The sequence below is a fragment of the Ambystoma mexicanum genome, chromosome 7p (genome assembly GCF_040938575.1).
Source record: "Ambystoma mexicanum isolate Mex_15411 chromosome 7p, UKY_AmexF1_1, whole genome shotgun sequence".
Lineage (NCBI taxonomy): Eukaryota > Metazoa > Chordata > Amphibia > Caudata > Ambystomatidae > Ambystoma > Ambystoma mexicanum.
Window position 1 is genome coordinate 167929735 of NC_090939.1, and position 20857 is coordinate 167950591.

The following is a 20857-nucleotide window of genomic DNA, read 5'->3' on the forward strand; positions in this document are numbered from 1 at the left end:
TCACAGGACATCCAATACTCTGAGCACTCTTTACCTCATACATGCAAACAAACATCCTGAACAGCATGCCAGGGAGATGGTAAAGATAGACACATTACAACAAAGCATTCATTGTGGCACAATTAAGTCAATGGCCACTTGATGTGCTATGATCACATTTTTGTGCACTGTACAGAAGCTTTTAGACACAAGGATTTTGTCAAGTGACAGAGGACACCGAGATGGAATGACGTGTGATGATCGTAACAGAGAAAACAGCAGGAAAAAAACATGCTATTAATGCAATTTGCGAAAGTCAAAATACATAGTCCGAAATGGATGCTTATTCTACTCTAAGATTGGTCGTTTATCACTAATACATATTTATCACCAGCAGCACAGCAACTCCAGGGGGCACTGTGCCCCCTGGAGTGGCGGTACGGGGACAGCGGCCACAGCCCCGCAACTTTGCATGCTGCAGTAGCATGTGAATGATGCATGCATCACGTTGCCGGTGTTTTTTTTCTCCAATTTTTTTCTTTTGTCCAAACCGCCCCAGGCATGGTCAGAAACCGGCCCCCAATCCCCAGGGATTATTTCGGCCCGGCCACGGGCTGAGAGGCCAATCCGACCCTGCTTGTGCAGAGTGCATTCCGCAGTTTCAGCAGTGTCTAGTGTGTTCTTTAAAATATAATGAGTCACCCATCTACCATCAGTGACGACCGCAGCGTGATTGCGTGGGTTCCCGGACCTCTTGGAGCAGGCCCCATTGTACATTGCTGTAACTAGCGAGAAGGGTAATATCATTTGCGATCCTGGTTTAATAGGCCATAGATGTGGTAATCCGGGGGAGCCACCGCCGTTGACAGGGGCACACCTGTCCTTTTTCTGGTGGTTTTAACAACCAGAGCATCCAGTGTGGCATGACCTTGAATATACATAGGGTCAGATGGAGAGGGATGAAACAGTTTTTCAACCCAAGGGTTGACAGCCCTTGTATGGGAAGGAGACAAAGAAGGAGCAAATTGTTTCTTTATGGAGCTGAACAGAGGATTAGCCTGACTAGTGGGATGTTTTTATTTGAGAATGTCCTCAACCAAGTTAGAGTCCTGGAAAGCCTCTTATGTTGATCAAACGGATTATCCACATTTTTCTTCTCATTTTGAATACTCAAATACCTCCTCTTGATGGATTTGTGGTTGAGTTGGGAGCTTCTGCAGCTTTGGTCGAATGGGGCAGGAGAGTTCTCCCTAGGTCTCTTGGGAGTAACGCATTTCTCTGAGAAGTCTATGAATTGGGCCATCTTATCCATATAATTCTCAAATCTCTGCCTAGTCCACAGGGGTGAAGCAGAGGGGTCTGGAGGAGGAAAAGGCTGTTCAGAAAGGGGAGATTTAACTGATCAAGCCCTTGAGAGGACTCTTGCGTAATTTCAGCGGCTGAACGCTGGGTTTTGACGTTCCTGTAGGTGTCGTTGCGGTTGCCGACTCTGCCGAAGCCTTAGGAGCTGGCGCGCTCTTGGACGTCGTGCCGGCACTCGTGTGCTTTTTTGTGGGAACGCCCTTATGGGACGAAAGCCCAGTCGCATGCCGAGCAGATGGTTGCAGGGAGGCGCCGGATCATGAGGTTCGGCAGACACAGTCAAAGTTTTGGCCGGGTATGTTGGCGTTTCCTCAATGTGTGTCAAGGAGGCGTTAGGGGTTGTATGTTTTGGCTTAAGTGGTGTGTGTGTGTGCCCTTGTCGCCGGGGTGTGAACTCCCCATAACAGAACTGGTGGCCTGTCTGTTGGGGCCGGGGATCTGAGAACCAGAGGGTTCCGACGAAAGGTCTATGGCTTCTAGGTCGGAGCCAGGGCTGCCACTGGACTCCTCGTTATCCGAAGCAACAATGCCAATGGGGGAACAACTTTCGGCCTGCTTTGCATAGGGCACCCACTGCTTTGTCCGCCTGTCCTTTAATGTATTGGGATGAAAGCGTTTGCAGGACTTACAAGAACGCTCGTCGTGGTCACAAGGTAAGCACCAATTGCATCTGCGGCAAGTGTCTTTCCAGGGAAATTTTCCTTTGCCAGACGGACACAATTTAAATGGCGTCCTCTCCATAGCAGAGGTAGATGGCAGCCAGAGGGAAGGAGAAGGGCAAAGGAAATGCATTCTCATCAACCCAGGGCCCCACTCTCCCTTATGAACAGCCTTAAGTGCCTGGCCGGAGGGCCCAGACCACGCGGTCGACAGACGTCGATCAATGCACCAGTCACAGAGCAGTAGTGGATCTCTTCGGCGTAGGAGTCCACAAAGTAGTTGTAGAAAAGAAGTAGCGTAGACTAGAATACCATCGGTTGTGGTACAAAGAACTAACGAATGAACAATATCAACTCTTGCGAGGTCCGCTTAAGTCGACCAACTAGTTGGGCGGAAAAAAAGAACTATCTGAGGGACCTCGACGCGTGAGGGCTTTTGGGTATACTACACGTCACGTTGGGGATAGTGTTACAGTCACGCCCATGTCGACATCCCCTTTCGACCTTCAAAAGAAAGATGCAATACTGTGCGATTACCGCTAGATATCAGACTATATGCACAGAATGAGATTCTAAGCAGGTTAACAAGCATCAGAAACCCAATTATAAAAACTAACTCAATACTTATGGTATACATACCAAAGTATAATCTCATTAAGAATAGCAATCAGCAGTTAAATGAGAGTTCAACCTAAAACACATTCAGAATGGCTTTCACTATTCTTGGGGAGTAAAACTGCAATTACTTTTAGATTTAATCAGTAACACAAGGGCAGTAGACCCTGTTGGTTATAACATACTGTGTTATTCACTCGAGTCACTTAGTTATATCACATTTGTTACAGTATCTGTTGCAACCCATGTAACGTATCAAGAACGGATACAGTTACCAGCGCAATGTCACTTTTGAGAACGCCGTACAAAGGGATTACGTTAACTTGCATACTACCTATAACCCTAAAGCTTTAGGGAGAGGTATGCATACAGACAACTATTTTAGTAGTGTCCTTTAGCAGTTCAGAGAAAGCACAACCCTGTAAAACTGTTTTAGAAGAGCAGCAGCCATTCAAGGTCAGTATAACCTATTGGTACATAAAGCTACACTATTACTAAGAATGGGAATAGATAGTTTAACCAAAGATACTTTTCAGAAGTGTAGAATACAAATCTAAGGTAACTAAGAACTCTTGCAAGCTTAAAAAAGGCAATCAGCAGTTCAAGTTAAGTAAGGAACTATATACTTTTCAGAGGGGCAACATGCAACTCTAAGGCAAGTATTAAATCCAAGACGGTTTTAGAAAAGCACTAAGCAGATTAGGGAAAGCAAAACAAAATGGTAGGTAACCCCTTTGGTAAGCTTTTAACCTCATTCAGTTAAGACTATCCAAACACTATTCAAAGTAAGTAAAACAACATGTATACTTTTCTAAAGGAGCAACCAGACACTGTGAAACCTATTTTATTTCAGAGATAGAGTAACACTAATTTACAAGTACTTTGACACCGGTTAGATTTTCAAGACAGAAACCTTATTTTTTACATCTTTCCCTATTCTAAAGCATGAGTGATCTTAGAAAATGGACCCTAGAGGTCTATGAGCCAGCTGTAGACCGGTCAGGATAGGGTCCAGTTGCAGGAAAGTCAGAGTGCCAGTTGATTCTTTAACAAGTATGAGCTTCAGAGTTAGTAAGTGTTCAGGGACTTCACAGAAGGCTCCTTGTAGGCGCTCCAGCTTTAGGCCTGGGCGAATGTATGGGCAAACTCCCAACCCCACGAATCATCCACTCAGCCATGCAGGATTCACACAAGGCAAGTATTACCCAAGCCAACACAGTATCTTAGGAAAAAAGAAGAGCTTCTTTGTGGATGCTTTCAGGATGTAGCAGCAAAGGACCCGGTCCTTTGGTTCTTGGTCTGGAGACTGAGCAAATGCTCACTGGATGGGTATTTGCAGCAGCAGGCGCCAGAGGAGCCATCCAGCAAAGGATTCTTTCCTGTTACTTGTGGCTCTGTGAATTTGTTGCCTTTTTACAGGAGCCAGATGTTAGGCAAGAATTGATGTAGTAACCCTGTGGGAGACTAGACAACCCTTGTCATTTTGGTATTAGGTAACCCACCTTTTGGTATAGGCCTGTACTACACAAGTTGGTAGTGTGGGCCTGTACTACACAAGGCAGCAAGGCTTATCTCAAGAGGGGTAAATGTGAGCTGTAGCAATAAAATCCACAAATACAAGTAGCCAAGTAACACTTCTACTCAAGGTTTTTGTTATAAATATTTAACAGTAGTTTTTAAATAAGCATTCTTTAAAAAAGGGCAATTAATTATTTTCCAGAATCAACACAAAGCTAGTAGATACTCTTTAGAGTAGCTTCTAACACACTTCCTACACCCGGCGGCGACTTCACTAACTAGGACAGTAATAGTATTTATCACGAGTACACTTTGTAGATTCTGAGGTTTGTAGAAAGGAATGGTTAAGGGAACGAAAAAGATTAAACAGGTTTTCAGAGCATGTGAGCATTTATCTTCCAATGAAGTCTAGATAAAAACCTTTCCCAGCAACAATAGTTAAAAAAACAAATTACCACCTATGAGGGACAGTAAGTATCAAAGTCAAATGGACTAGAAGAGTCTGAATGGAGCTAGGACAGCCAAAGTCAATTGGAGCACAGGGTAGGGAGCTGATGCACTTCTTAGATGACAAAGTCTTCCGATAGTTGTTGATGAAAAATCATTGTAGGGTCACAAGCGGTTACACTTGTCAAGGTTAGAGCTGAAATCAACTCAAGCAAGGTAGCTCCTGCAAGTCTCAATTAAGAAGAGCAAAGCTAAAGACACTGAGTTAAGTTCCCCAAGTCAGAACAGTACCTTTGGTTAGAATAAGAGTGGTCCATATGGCTTCTGTCTGGTTGCAGTAATGCAGATACTGGGTTCCAGTGGGCAGCAGCTACGAGCCCTTTTCGGATCAGCAGCACTTTGCAGTTTTAGTGCTCGGTAAACAGCACCACTGCGGATCTTGGATACCGGTTGGGGTTCTTTCACTCCTTGAGTCCTGCACTCTGTTGAGGGGACTCTAGCTCTGGTCGTCCTGCTTCTGGAGGGTACTGGGGAGACTCCTGAAGCTTCTGGCCGGATCACAGACGTTGCACTAGACTACAGATTTCAACCCCTGGCACTCGGTTCCTACAGCAGCAAAGTAGTACAGTCAGTCGGGGAAGGTGGTCCAGTGGAGTTAGTCTCTGGGTTAGTGGATCCTACTAACCCAAGGGAAGAAATCGTCCCTTCAGGAGCTTCTCTTGTCAATTAGAAAAAGGGGTTTTAGCACAGCAGCAGGGCTTCACCTGGTAGTTTAACGGGCAAGGACAGCCAACCAGCCAGTTAATCAGGACTGGGTGCATTCAGGCATTCCTAAAGAAAAGGTAGTTTCGGGAACCTCCCTCACTTCCTGCCCTTCCAGGCACACTGGAGCCAGAGGCAGGTTTAGTACTGAAGCCTGCAAAGGCAAAATGAACAAAGGGCTCAAACCTGGCTTGGCGTGCAGAGTAAAACCCAAGAAAGACCTCACAAACAGAAAATGGCAAAAAAAGAAGATGTCACCCCTGGGTGCTATACTGCAGCTGAGGATTCAGCCTGCGGTAGAAAAGCACAATGGTAGAAAAATTAAAATACTACTACCAGCCATTTAAAGTAGCGAGGGTAACATAAGAAAATGTTACACGAGTAGGTAGGAAAAGGGGAAACTAAGTAACCTCCCAGCACTTCACATAAGATGGTGTGTGCTGTACCTACAAAGAGAAAAGGTAAGCAAGTGAATTTCCCTTTCCTATTCTTGGGAACAATAGTTCACACAAGAAAAGGTATTTAAACCTTAAGAGCAATCTAAAGGATTTCTCTGTGACACTGCTCTGGGGGTGTGGTGTGTCACCATACAAAACGTAGAGGTCTATTGAGTTTGTCAGACTCCAAAAACAAAGGAAACACTATGCAAATCAGGTCAAAACACGCAAGAGTGAGAAAAAGGGCTCACTCTCTCCAGGGTTAAAACTAAAAAGTCCTTTAGTGCAGCAAAAGAGCTGGGGGCCTCTAAGGTTGAAGGAAATTAGCACAGAAATTAGCATTGTCCTTAACACCAGATGAATGAATATCGCTGGTCAGATTGTCTTCACTCTCTTGGTCCTGCACTCTGGTGATGGAACTTTGGGGATTCAAATAGAGTCTCTGGCGGCCCAGCAGGAGTCCTAAGTTTCAGCAGGATTCGGACTTAGGAAGACCATACACTGTAAATGATTACAGCCATTGTTTCTTCCTCTTTGTATTTGGTTCCAGTGGTCGACTTGTCAGCAGCTTCAAGGATCAGATTATGTATCACCAACTACAGCACAACATCTGCAAACTCTCCCTGCAGTTTACTGAAAGGGGCGGTCTGGCTTCCAATCGGGACAGCCAGACCCCCAATGGGAAGTGGTTCCTTTCAGGCAAGGTGAAAGGGCTGCAAGGTTTTGGACTCCTCCCTCACTTCCTGCCTTCTGAGACGCTCTGCAGTCTCGGCGGGGGAATACACAGGATTCCCACCAAAGACAAAACTTCAACCAAGGTCTTTCCCACCTAGAATGGCAGAGGAAGATTTAAGAAACAACAAGCAAACCAGAAAGGGCGAAAAATGAAAGAGTCCACCATTCTAGGAGAATGGTGACCCTCCAGTGCTTTACCGCGGCCGATTTGACAGCCTGCAGCATATAATGCCTAAAAGCCATAAATGTAGCTTCACTGCCACCAGTCATTCAAGTAAACTTGCAATTGAAACAAATGTTACCAGGCAAGTATGAAAGGGGATTCATTGTATCCACCCAGCACTCCACATAAGGTGGGGTCTGCTGGCACACTATATAACATGTAATGGGGATGGAAATCCCACTTTACTTCTTGGAAATAGCAGTTTAACGAAGAAATAAGAATTAAAAAGGAAGACACTGCATTTAAATAAAAAGCAGTGCGCTGCCATAGTACTTTACAATCAGTCCAAAGTTATAGGAAACAAACTCCAATCTCACAGTATGAAGGGACATAAAAATATCACCCATAAAAAAGAGTAAAAGACTAGGAGAAAGCGGAAGATTTCCACTCCGCTAGGAAGAAGGGAAAAATAATCACAAAGTCCAGCCAAAAGTCCTAAAGGTTTTTGTATATCACTACAGCCCTGCTCAGACTAAGCCTGGCTGCTCACCATTCTACCAAACCAGTGTGCGTTTCAGGCCAAACCTAAGAGTTGGATCCCTCTTCACCAAAAGGTGAGCTTTACACAGTTCTGTCACAGACAGTAACTGTGGTAAAACTCCCCAACAGCCCCGCTACTGCTGTAGGTTGTTCTCCACAGGTTTCTGCCATATAGGCAAATGCATACGGGCTACTAATCTCTTTGATACCAGCTGCAGGCTCCATGGATGTTAATCTGAATTGGCGACACATTGACTTTGAGGTTTGTTTTCCAGTGTGCGAGTACAGACGTGCTAAGGAACGGCAGCAAATACAGAATTGTTTTGGCCAGGTTTCATTAATAGGTCCATTCTTTCGGCTACGACATTGCTGTCCATATGGGTTCCAAATTGACCTTTGTAAGCATTCCATTTCCTTCCCTCCCCCTGCTGCCCATCTCAGCCCTCCATTGCAATTCCGTGGATGCGATAAGTTCACTGATCCCAATCTCAATGCTCTTGCTCCCCCATCAGTTAACATTATCATTTCTCTCACAATTTCTTTCAATTAGTAGCCCTGTGGTCAGATTCTTGAGATACAGGTTCCAGAATTCAGTACTATTCGTAAGTCCCTGAAGTAGCACCAAAGACCCAGGAGAGCAATAACCTAGGACTGAAAAAGCAGTTCTGTAGTGATGGTTGGGGGTTTCCAGACGTGGTTCCTGTGCATGCTGTTTTGGCGACCACCTTCGAGCTTCCACCGAGTGGAATCCTATTACCAAGGTGAAATAAATGCGACCAGCCTAGCCACATGACCAACACAAAAGGGGTATCACCTTCTCTGGGACACTGCAGGTTACCTCTGCCTTAGGAATGATAAGGACTCAAAGCAGAGCACGTCATAATGAAATAAAAACAAACAAACAGTGCCAGGCTTTGGCTCACACCTGCCAAGACCAAAACCCAGAAGAGTCAACAAGAAGTGAAGGGGAACATGATGGTATCAGGTTAAAAAGTGGGCTTTCTACTGAAAGCACCTAAAACAGGATTGGTACCGTCCGGCTTGGTCCTATACACTTCTTGTGCGATCATGAATAGCACACGATGGCAGGAAACGGGTGTGTACACATGAGGGATCTTGCAGTTCTTCTGCCTTGGTATGGAGAACACCAATAGTAAAGCTTCAAATGATGCAAACCGTGTTTGCCATATTAGCTGGCTATCTTCCATGGCACACGTCCAATATAAACAATCATTATTTGATGGAATTAAAGTTGTGGTGCATTCCTCCAGTGCCATGTTCCTCCCAAGACTACCAATGTACCGGAAGGACGACAAACAAGAACCTCACATTAAATGCTTTGTAAAGTGACAGAACTTGGCACCTTGCACACGTGTTCACATACTTTTAAAAAAAATTATTCACACAGTTCTGGGGAGCTTAATGATGTGTGTTCCTTAAATTGTGACAGACCCTCGGACACATAGATCCATAATGTGTGAAGTCCTATTTCACTGTCTGCCCCCCACAAGCAGAATTGCTACACCATGTATGAATTGTGTAGAGCCTCCATTGTGTTACAAAGGTAACACCTAAATACTGCATCCTGCCTTCCTATGAAATACTGTCCTTTGAATGTAGCAGCACCACAAACTAATGTGGTCAAGGGTTCCGTGTAGGTTAAGAACTACAGGAGTTAAGGTGTATGATGCAGAGGTCTTAATCATCCTATAAAGTGGTGCAAAGGTACGTTTGTGTCCTTTGTGCTGTGTGTGTGAATATCAAATGGGCAGGTTCACTTTGGGCCAGACCTCAAACAACAAAAATGGTGTAGATTTGACAATTGGCTGAGCAATTCTGGTACTGAAATAGCTTTAACCACAGCAAAGCCAGCCGTTCCATGCAATAACCGTGCCTTTTGCTGTGATAATGGTTAGGCAAAGTTTGTATGCAGTACCCTTTGGGACCATTAGACACAACTAGGACTACAGGTGTAAGCAAAACCAACCTTTTGGTATAAGTCTGTACTAAACAGTTTTTGGTAGCAGAGCCGAGCAGCCAGGCACCTCTCGATTTCGGTTCCTGTGAATAAAGCACACAAACTGGTGTCCCTCTCCCTGGTTATACGGTTTCCTGCAGCACTCTGAGGAAATTCAACCAGCTCTGAGATAATTCGTCCTTGAAGGGGCTTCTCTGTCAAAGGTGAACTTGGAGATTCGGACCTGCAGCTGGGCTTCACCGGGCAAACCAACAGTCCAGGAGTTGCAGCAGCGTTCTCTTCAAGCTAGTCTTTGGTTCTTTTGTTCCAGTGGTCGACTCTGCCTTCCAAGCCAAGAGACTCGCCTTTCATCCAGTTCTCTCCCATTCATTCAGACTAGCTGTCACTCACCCAGCAGGGTGGCTGTCCTTGCCGGACAGTCAGCCAGCCAATCACCACAGAGTGCATTTGGGTATCCTAGGAGACTAAGCACAGGGAGTTTCGGGCACTTCCCTCACTTCCTGCCCACCCCAGACACTCGGGCGCCAGAGGCGGTCTTCACTCCTGAAGCCCGCCAAAGGCGAATGAACAAAGGAACCAAACATGATTTGGCGTGCAGAGCAAACTCTAGAAAGACCTTTCCACAAACAAATGGTGAAAAAAAAAGACCGGGACCTGTTTTTACAAAGGAGGCTCAGACACAATCTTGAAAAACATGCCTCCCGTGATTTAATGCTATCAGTGTTCGTGGTCGGGAAAAATCATGGTAGTTTGTTGTAAAACTACTGCCACCAGCCATTTCGAGAGGAAAGGGTAGCATTTGACTGCTACATGAGTATCTAGACACAGGGGATACTAACACCTCCAGCACTCTATTGTAAGATAGGGTGTGCTGGGTCTAGGAATTTAAAAGAGACTAGTAAAGTCAATTTCACTTTACTTACTCTGGGAAACAGTAGTTTATCCCAGAGAAGGTATTTAAAACCACGGGAAAGCCTGAAAAGGTTTCCCTGTGCCACTGCACTGAGGGTGCTGTTTGACACAAATGAAAAGAGGATTCCTATGGAGTTGGTTAGACTCCATAACCAAAGAAAAAACAAGAGTAAAACACATTGATTTAAAAAAGTTCAAAGTCCCAAAGTTTAGCAAAAGAGTTGGAGGGCTCCAAGGTGGGAGGAATTGGCACATTTATGAGAATTCTCCCCAACAATCATTTAAAGTGCTGATAGGCCTTCATTTTTTCTGGAGAGGATAAAAAAACAAAGCTCCAACCCATTCTGATCGGGCCAGTCAACATGCATACTGTGAACGTGGTATTCTCTAGAGGATGGCAACCTAAAAGTAATGCACACAATCATTAACTTATCATTACTCGACAAATGGGAAATAAAACCAGTATATAGTTGGAATCATAGACTATTCTTTCACTTAGATGGAAACCGAGCAGACAGTTACATGTATTACTTGCATTCAATTTTGACTTCAGAAAAAAAGAGGCAAATGCTTTATATGGAAGTTGGCATTTGGTTATGCCATTTGCATGAACAAAGAAACCCCTGACTCGCTCCGCATTAAGGCAATGACTTACCTCTTGAGCAAGGAGGTTGTCAAAAATAAGAAAAAAGCCAGCATTGTTCTCTCGGTCAATACCAATTTCCTGCTGAAGGCTCTTCAGCTCCTCAGACATGCCAGGCTGCGAGGAAGCATTTAACATCTTATTACTGAAAAGAAATGGGAGATTTCATCTGTACAGATGCACCAGAATCAGAAAACAGAAATAACCTGCCACAAACATTTGTAGTGTGTGGGGAAATTACATTATTATATCAAATGGGATTCAAGGGATTTGGGAAGGCAAGACCTATCTTGCAAAGAAACTTTGTTTTTAGGACTAGGTTTATTGCAAGTTCAAACACATTGCAGCCAAGGAAAACATATCAGCCAAGCTCAGGTTTTCTGCACTGAGGGGGGGGAAAAGGGTGCAGATGCGAAGAAATGGCAGTGTGATTTCAGAAGAGACAGAGTCAAAATGGATGATCAGCGTTAGGACAGAATTCCCTTTTTGGATATTTGCTGGGCCTACTTTGTGGGTTCATGTTTCTAGAGTGGCCAGGGGGACTTTTAAGTCCCCAGAGTCCGAGACCCTTTTTCTGATGCGCTGCCCTACTAGCCCTTACATAGCTACCAGGCCAGAGGGTTTTGTGAACACCTCAATGTGGTCCCCTGGTGTTTCTTCTTAAGTACATTTTTCAAATGTTCAACTGGAGTTGGACTTCATAAGACTTGTTTTGGTATTGGGGACCAAACTCTTAGTATAGGCCTGTACTACACAAGTTGGTAAAGAGACTGAGCAGCCAGGCTGATCTTAGGAGGGGGTAATGTGAGCTGTACAGCAGTACACATTAATCAGTTTGTACACACAAGGCACAAAAGCAAATCTAAAATACAGTAACTAACAATAACATTGAATTGAAAATGGAATAAGATTATACAAGGAACAATATTTCAGTTGAATAACTGTTAGGGAGAATTCTCATAAATGTGCCAATTCTATTCACCTTAGAGACCCCCAGCAACTTTCCTGGCTTTTGAGGACTTGATTTTTTTACCTGGAGAGAGTGTGAGCCTTTTTCCCCACTCTCTCATGTATTATGATGTGCGTTTTACTCATGTTCTTTGATTATGGGGTTTTAGATAACTCCACAGGCAACATCTGTTCAAGTGTGTAACACAACACCCTCAGTGCAGTGACACAGGGAAACTTTTTAGGCTGTCCCAAGGTTTAAATACCTTATCTGGGATAAACTACTGTTTCCCAGAGAATGTAAGGTTAAATTGACTTTACTAGTCTTTTTAAATTCCTAGACGCAGCGCACACTATCTTTCAATGGAGTGCTGGAGGGGTTACCTAGTATCTCCTATGTCTAGAAACTCACATGGCAGTCAAATGCTACCCTTTCCTATAGAAATGGCTGTTGGCAGTGGTTTTACAACAAACTACCATGTTTTTTCCTGACCGCAAACACTGGTAGCTAAAAATCGCGGGAGCCAAGTTTTTCAAGGTGGCATCTGAGCCCCCTTTGTTTTAAACAGTTCCCGGTCTTGTTTTTGCACCATTTCTTTTTGGAAAGGTCTTTCTAGAGTTTGTCTCTGCGCGCCAAATCAGGTTTGGTCCCTTTCTTTCCATGCCTTTGGCAGGCTTCAGGACTGAAGACAGCCTCTGGCGCCAGAGTGTCTGGGGTAGGCAGGAAGTGAGGGAGGTGCCTTAACCTCCCTGTGCTTAGTCTCCTAGGAGACCCAAATGCACTTTGGCGTGATTGGCTGGCTGACTGTCTAGGCTGGAAAGAATGGGAGAAAACTGTTTAAAAGGTGAGTCTCTTGGACTGAAAGGCAGAGTCGACCACTGGAAAGAACCCAATACGAGCTGGAAGAGGACAGCTGCTGCAACTACTGGACCGTTGGTTTGCCCAGTGGAGCCCTGCTGCAGGTCCGAATCGCCAAGTTCATCTCGACAGAGAAGCCCCATCAAGGGCTCCACTGGGCTTCCTTTGAGTTGGTGGGACCAATCAACTCGTAAGCCACCTGGATACCATTCTCAGAGCTGGTTAGGATTAACCAGGGGGAAGGACACCAGCTTGTGTGCTTGAAAAACAGCAACCGGAATCAAAGATTTGCCAATTTGCCAGCTTTTTGACCCGTCTGCGTGCAGTGCAGGAGTCCCCCGACATCCTCCCTCTTGTCCCCACGACTGAGACTCAGGAACAGCGAGATCTGCAGGAACTGCCAGGAACAGAAGTCTTGAGCTGCATATTTTTCTTCAATATAAGGTACTGTGAAAACCCGACTGAGAACATGCCTCTTACCGCGAATATTCGTGGAACTTTGGCAACTTGCAGGCCTAGTCATCTTGTTACCCGACCTATATGAACCTTTCTTCCGTGAACTACTTCTAAGAATCGTGGCAAAGCTTTTTTTCCGTTTTAAATACCAGAACCATTTTTACTTATACAAGACACTAGCCCATTGACTATGGCCTACCTATTGTAGTGAATCAACTCTTCTGGTGAACTCAAACTATTTGCACTGTTTTAGAGTAACTAATATTAGTTTTATTAACTTCTGCCTTTTTGCTCCTACTTCAATGCTATTTGTCTCCTACTTCAAGGGAGCTCAACTTCTTAGTAATCAGTATTGTAGTATAATTTTTGTGTGCTATTGATTGCCTCATTTAGTGAATGCTTTATAAATGATTGTGTAATAAATGAATAAGTGTGTTTACCAAGAAACCTTGAGTATATGTGTGTATCTGAATACTTGTCATTGTAGAGCTTTGAGCAACACCCTTACAAACTCACATTCCCTCTTGAGATAAGCCTGGCTGCTCAGCTCGCTACCAAAAACTGTGTGGCATAGACTTATACCAAAGGTTGGTTTTACTTACACCTGTAGTCGTAGTTGTGTGTAGTGGTCCCAGAGGGTACTGCATGCAAACTCTGCCTAACAGTAACTTTTCATATACGTTTCTTATCCACCACACACAGTGACTTCAGTTAAGGTCAGAAACAGTACTTATATGTATCACCTTTGCAAAATTTAGTTTAGGAGGAAAATGAAGGTTAGACAGAACACAGCTAGCAACTGGTAAGTAACAGTTGAAACTCTCCCAGAGGGATTTAGGGAGTCTGTTGCCTAACTAAAAAAAGTGTTCACAATTCAAGTTTATGGAGGAACCAAAACTGCCAAAGCCAGTGGGATCAAGAAGATGGACCTTTAGGAAACCAGCAAAGTCACAGTAAAGTGGACAGCGCCAGTTCTGATGAAGATCTTCGGAGAAAAGCTAAGTGCCCAGTCAGTGGTTCGTGGAGAATACACAGGAGCTCAAGAGAAGCATACCTGATAGCACACAGAACGGAAGGCCGGCACAGTCGAGTTGATGTCCAATCCCAATGGAAGAAAACAGCGCTCCCAAGCAAAGGAGCTCTGGAAATGGCTTAAGGTAAATACAATTAAAGTGCCACTGTACCTTAAAAGTAAAGATGAAAATGTAGATGGTCGCCTTCTAGGTGCAACAATGCAGACCCCGATTCCTGCTCCTTGGTCGTGGCGAGGAAAGGGGGGTGGGGGGGCCTGTGACAGTCTTCTGCGGCAGCACTCAGGAGAAAGGGTCGGCAGCAAAGTATTCAATTCCCTCCAGCGGCTTTGTAGTTTTGGCGCCTTTTTCTTAGTCCCAAGAACAAATAAATATCGCCGGTTGGACTCTTCGATTACTTGGTCCTGAACTCTTGTGAGGGGACTTTTGGTGACGAATGTCTGCCTCAGAAGGTCCACACGGATGCCTGCAAAGTTTCAGCCAGTTTCGATTTTCACAAGATGATGCACTTGCAAATGGTCCAGTTACCCCAGGTATTGGTGTTCTGCAGCCCAGGAAAGTCGCAGGACATTGGGGGATGGCCCAGCATGAAAGTCTTGAGTCTAGTTCGTCCCACCAGCCTAAGGAAGGTGGCGTCCTTGGTGGATCTTCCCTGTCGAGATGAAAATGGGGCCAGCAGAGCTGCAGGGCTTCACCAGGATCTCAGCTGCTGTTAAGGTGCTGCTGGCATCTCTGCTGGTCCTCTGCTTTAGATTCCTTGTTCCAGTGGTCGACTGCCTGTAGTCCAAAAATCCTAGCCTTATATGCTGGAACCCATTCATTCACTCCGATGGAGCTGTCTATCACCCAGGGGTTGGCTGTCGAACAGGGCAGCCAACCGCCCAGTTAGAACTGGTTTCAGTCAGGGACCCTCCCTCACTTCCTGCCTTACCAGACACACTGGAGCCTGGGCAGGCTTCAGGGTTGAAGCCAGACAAAGGCAAAACTCACAAAGGACTCAAATCTACATGAATCGATAGAGCCCAGGAGGAGCAGACAAACTAAAAATGCCAAAAAAAAGGAGACGGGTGGGGGGTGGGGTCATTTTGAGAAAATGGCTACCCATGGGTGCTGTGCTGCAGCTGAGAAATCAGCCTGCTAGTAACCTGCATAAAAAGGTAGTACACATTAACCACTGCCACCAGCCATTTAAGTTTAGTCTGTGTAACAAAACAAAAGTTACATGAGGAGTGAGAGAAGGAGTTACAATGTGCTGCACCCACAAAAGAAAAGGTAAGAAACGTCATCTTAGTACTCTTGGGAGCAGCAGTTCTCACAAGAGAATGTATTAAAACAAAAGAGAATTCCAAAGGACAGAGGGTGATGTGTGTCACAAAGTAAAACGCAGATGCCTGTATTAAACACATGGAGGTTACCAGACTCAAGACAGTAAAATAAAAAATCCCAGTCAGAGAAAAAGAATGAGTGAGTGGTAAAAAGTTCCACTCACTCAGGAGATTAAAATTCAAAAATCCAGAGTCCAGCAAAAGTGCGGGGGGGTGGGGGTATGTTCTCTTAGGAAGCACAGACACTGAATATTGTACCTAATACATCACACAACTAGTGTGCTGTGTGGAGGCTGGTAGCTGTATTTTAGGTTGGTATTCTCCAGGGGTACAGTCCTGTTTACTATTTTAGTAGCCCAACGTGCAGTATTGTAGCCATTTCAGTAGTAATGCATTTTGAAGACCTATTCCCAGCCATTTTGTTTTGGGCCAGTCCTTTATCCGAGTGGACCACATTGCAGGCCTAAGAATGGCCACTGTGCTGATACCTGTTCTTTCTGTGACAAGCCCTGCTCTCTTCAAAGCAGTGCCCACCTGGTGCTGAACCTGGTTTTCAATGTTTGCCAAGCTCAATATACATCTTGTGTGGGTAGAGCAGAGCATTTGCTGGATTCTGGGGTGATGCTGATTGGTTGTATGCCAAAGCATGTGCGCATGTGTTGTGTGTGTACACACTAAATATCTAGACAAACTCAATCAAGGCAGTGTGACTGAGTAGTAAGGCTTAGACTTAGTGTAGCTTATCTTAATCACACTTATAAAGCGCAGCGTTAGCCCAAATGCATCTTATTTATTTGTATAGGGCACTTACAGCCCAGAGGCATCGAGGCGCTGTTACATGAATTTTTGTAGGAGATTTTGATTAAGTGGTTACAGGCGACCAGGGAGCTCTCTTAGTCACAAGTACATTAGTAGTAAATGACTACATAGAAAACGGGTGAGGTCAGAGTTGCAGACAGTCATTATTACATCAGTGATCATTGACAGTATACATTAAGACAAAAAGCTTAGTTTTGATTGTTTTGCGGAATGCTTGGTGGGACTATCAATCTTAGGTGAGTGGGAAGGCCATTCCAGTGGGAGGCAGCCATTGTGGGAAAACTAGAACCCCCAGCGCGGACTCTTTGTGTCTTGGGAGTGAGAATCATGTCGGAGTAACCCTTCCTCAGATGTGTCGTGGAGGTGTGTTTAGCAATTCTTTGGACAAGGTACGGGGGTGCAAGATCATGGAAGCATTTATGTGCTAGGGAGAGGGTTTTAAATAAACGATTCTCTCTGACAGGGAGCCAGTGAGCCTGCCTTCTCACTTTGGAAATGTGGTCTGTCCTTGAAGTTCCTGTGGCCGCCTTAAGGGCGTTGTTCTGAACCAGCTGGAGTTTAGCCAGGTTTTTGCAGGAAGTGCTATGAGGAGGGCATTACAGTAGTCAAGCCTTGATCCAATTATTGCCCTGGCAAAGGTGAGGCTGTTCTGGCGGGATAGGAAAGGTCTGGCTGCGTTAAGAACTTTGGAGTAATGGAGTAATAGACAGACGAGGAAGCAATGGCATTAACCTGTCTGTCCATGGTCAGATTCGAGTTTAGGTAAACTCCAAGTGTCTTGACGCTATTGGATACCTTGATGGGAATATTATCAATAGTGAAGGACATGTACTGCTGATCAAGGTTGCCCAGGGTAGTGGGCAAACCGATAAGCAGAAGTTCAGTTTTCTCACTATTGAGGCATAACCAATTGTCCGCCATCCAGGATTGGATCGTGGCGTAAATGGTGGTTAGAGTGTTCATATCTGCCTCATAGTTGCCAGTGAGTGGGATAAGCACCTGTGTGTCATCCGCATAATTGGTATACGAGATGCACAGGGAATCAATTATGCTGAACAGAGGCCTCGTGAAGAGGTTGTAGAGCGTGGGCGCGATGCAAGAGCCTTGTGGAACTCCACATTTGATGCGGCTCGGGGTGGCACAGGCTGAGTCGGAGAAGATTTTCATGGTCCTCTCTTGGAGAAAGGATGTGATCCAGGCACATGCTTTGGGGGAGAAGTTGGCCGCAGTCGCGAGATGGCAGCAGTGTGTGTTATGGTCCACCAAGTCGAAGGCTGCAGATAAATCCAGGAGCAGAAGGAGCACAGGTTTGTCTGTCTGTGATCGTCCATTTGATTTTTAAATCTAGGAGAGCCGTTTCGGTGCCATGTCGTGGGCGGAAGCCAGACTGCGGCAGGCCGATTATCTTCCAGGAATTTCTTGACCTGCAGGTAGGCTGCTTTGTCCAAGATTTTTAGTTGAGTCAAGGGACCTTTTTTTTTTAAAGGAGCGGGCATACTCAGGCTTCCTCGAGTCCAGTTGGAACGTGGCCTGCTTGGAAAAGACGAGTTAATGAAGGCGGTTAGGACAGGGGCGAGGATGTGTGTCGAGTCTTTGATGAGTTGGGCTGGGCATGCATCCTCCTTACAGTTAGATGTTTGATGGACTTGAGCAGGGCGATAACTTCCAATTCAATCATATCTTCAAAGTCAAAAGGTGGGGAGGATTTAGACTTCGTGACCATAGGCGTGTTACTGTGCAGGTTGGCTATGAGTAGGTTAAGTGCTTTTTGATGGCCCCGGAATTTAGTTTGCAGAGTATCAAGCTTGTCTAACATGGCAGACTGAATGCTGTTGCACCAGCTTTCATCCTTGAGAAGAGTGGGTGGGGGAGTGGAGAGTTTTTCCAGCTCCTTGAAGATGGTGAAGATTTCTTTGGACCCCGATTTGACATCATTAATCCTTGAGTTGAATGACACGGCTTTGACCTGGGTGATATTGGCTTTGTAGGTTTTGGAAATGGCCTTAAAGGCACTTCTAGTGACTTCAGAAGGGTTGGCTTTCCAGGCAGAGAGGGCAAGCATTTTCTCTGAGTGTTGGTCAATCAGCTCCTTAGAGAACCAGGCGTTAAGAGTGTTTGACTTTTTTGGCTTTCTTTAGGGCGAGGGGGGCGATAGCATAGCTTGGGTGACGATGTGTTTAGGTGTTGGCTAGAGTTTCTGGAGAATGGGGCCTGCAAAGCAGGCACCATTAGAAAGGGTGCAATGCTTTTGGCCGTCAACTGACGTGAGCTTCTCGCGAAGGCTGCTGGATATGGGACAGTGGGCCTAGGGGGCCCTTTTTTCATATGGAGGTTGAATTGAATATACTGGTGGTCAGACCATGGGATTGGAGTGTTGGCGGTGATTTGGATAGAACAGTTATGATGACTAACCCAGTCCGATGTGCGTCCTTTGATGTGGATAGGTTCAGAGATTGTTTGCGACAAACCCAGGGTGGATAGGGCTTTGAGGGTTTTGGCGTGGGAATCCTTAGGGTCATTAAGGCCTAGATTCTGATCACCCAAGAGCAGGACTTGGGACTTCTTTTTAATGTTGTCAGACAGGGAGAGGATGAGGGTATCCTGGAATTCAGCGGTAGGACCTGGAGGTCGATATACAATGTGCACAGTAGTGGTGCAGTTGTGGGAGAGGTTTATTTTGTTTGGCGCTAGCACTAAAGAGGTATGGTCAACCAGAGCAAAAGAGAACTAACAAGGGAAATTCTTCAAAGCCTGGCGGAATGGCAGATGGGCCTCAATGCTACAAAGAGAAAATGGAAGGTTCCAGGCTTTAGCTGCCACAACTGAAAAGGCGCGACCGCCCACCCGAGCAAGCCTAGCCCTCGGGGGCTGGATGGTCTTCAGTTGAAGACCATTAGTTGAAGTTGAAGTGTAAGAGTTGTGATTGGCTCAGTGAAGTACACCGTTAGGGAAATGTATCCGTTTTATGCTTAATCCCAGTTAGGTAAGATTTTCATAGTAATGATAAACCTTCATGACCTGTGTCAACCCCAGAATCTTTTGATTTTACTGGTGGATTAATTTTCCTTATACCTCTGAGTGGGAACCTTTTCCCACATTCACAGAATATTTTACTCTTTTTATGGGTGGCATTTTTAAGACTATCCATAGTGTCTTTTAAAAGTTATCCTAGTTGACAACTTTTTGGCAATAAGTGCCTGTGGTTGCTGGGTTGCCCTAGGGGCTCCCCTTTTAACTTTCTCTGGCTAACCTTGAGGAAACTACAGTCCCGAAGGGTAGAAAGGATCTTTGGCTCCCTTTTTACATTGTTTTAAGTGAGACCAGCACCCCCACACCTTATGTGAAGTGCTATGGAGATACAGAGTATCCCCTTTCTCATTTTAAATGTAACATTTATGTGCCAAGGACAAACTTACCTTTAATGGCTGGTGGCAGTGAACCCTTTTATTAAAATCGGTGCACCTCTACCATGGGCTGTTTGCACAGCCCCACTAAAGCAACCCATGGGTGCACATTTTACCAAATGGGCCCAGTCATGTTCGAATCTGGAAGCTGAAGAGGTAGTCTACCACTGGAACCAAAACCGAAGTGGATGATGACGAAAAGAGGCTGAAATGATTTCCAGCAACTGGAGAGCCTGCTGTAGCCCTTCCGTCCAATCGACCTGGGGACTCCAAAGATGATTACGATGACCCCGACCAAGTGCCTGGTGAAACCCACTAGACTCAAGACCTGCATTCTTTTAATCATCCCACGCCGTGCTGAGACCTTGCAGGGCTGCAAAACCCCAATGCCCTGGGACCTCGAGCCATTGTGCGGTGCAAGGTCTTCCAAATTCTAAATCTTGCTGAAACTGTGGTAATCCTGCTGGAACTCCAGAGGCACGATACCAGTCGAAAAAGCCCCCTCATCAGAGTGCTGGAACTTGCAACTGATGAGAATCCGACCAGCGATATTCGCCCTTCTTCTGTGATCCTGAAAAGGCGCCAAATCTACAGAACTGCATCCAGCCACGAGGAAAACCTTGCCCAGAGCCTTCCCTGTTGATCACTGCTGCTAAGTCCCTTCCAATTTCAGTCACCGCGACAAGGAATCCACAACCAGGTTTTTGGCTTCAGATCCTGAATTTCTCCTGCTGCAAAATCTTGTGCTGAGGTGCTGTGCTGGCGTGGGTATTTACTTACTGCAAGGCAAGATTTGATGTAGTAACCCTGTGGTAGCGTGGGAGACTACACCAACCTGTCCTCTTGGTATTGGTAACCCACCTACTGGTATATGTCTGTATTACACAAGTTGGTAGAGTGACTTGAGCAGCCATACTTCTCAATAAGGGTAAATGTGAGCTGTAGAGCTATAACATTGAAATCCACAAATACAAGTATTCAAATAACACTTACACTCAGGGATTTCAAGTAAATTTATTTATTTAACGGTCAGTTTTAAATAAGCATTCTTTAAAAAGGGCAATGTGCATCAATGAAAATACACTTCAAAATACATTCTCAGAATCAAGTCAAGCAAGTAGATACTCTTTAGAGATGCTTCATACACATTCCCTAAACCCTGAGGTGAGTTCACCAACTACGACAGTATTGGCATTTATATATCACTTTTGTACTTGGTAAAATTCTGAGGTTGGCAAGAGGAAAGGTTAATGGAAGGAAACAGG

At 45.2% G+C, this 20857-nt stretch overlaps 1 protein-coding gene across 2 annotated transcripts in view; it reads right to left on the reverse strand.

The window, feature by feature from the left end:
- The window catches only part of ACP6 (acid phosphatase 6, lysophosphatidic), a 222194-nt gene that overhangs the window by 98889 nt on the left and 102448 nt on the right, over positions 1 to 20857 (reverse strand). For both annotated transcript variants that reach the window (XM_069635998.1, XM_069635999.1), the window contains exon 7: positions 10763 to 10895. In XM_069635998.1, coding sequence (XP_069492099.1) covers positions 10763 to 10895 — 133 coding nt within the window. The remainder of the gene's footprint in view (positions 1 to 10762; positions 10896 to 20857) is intronic.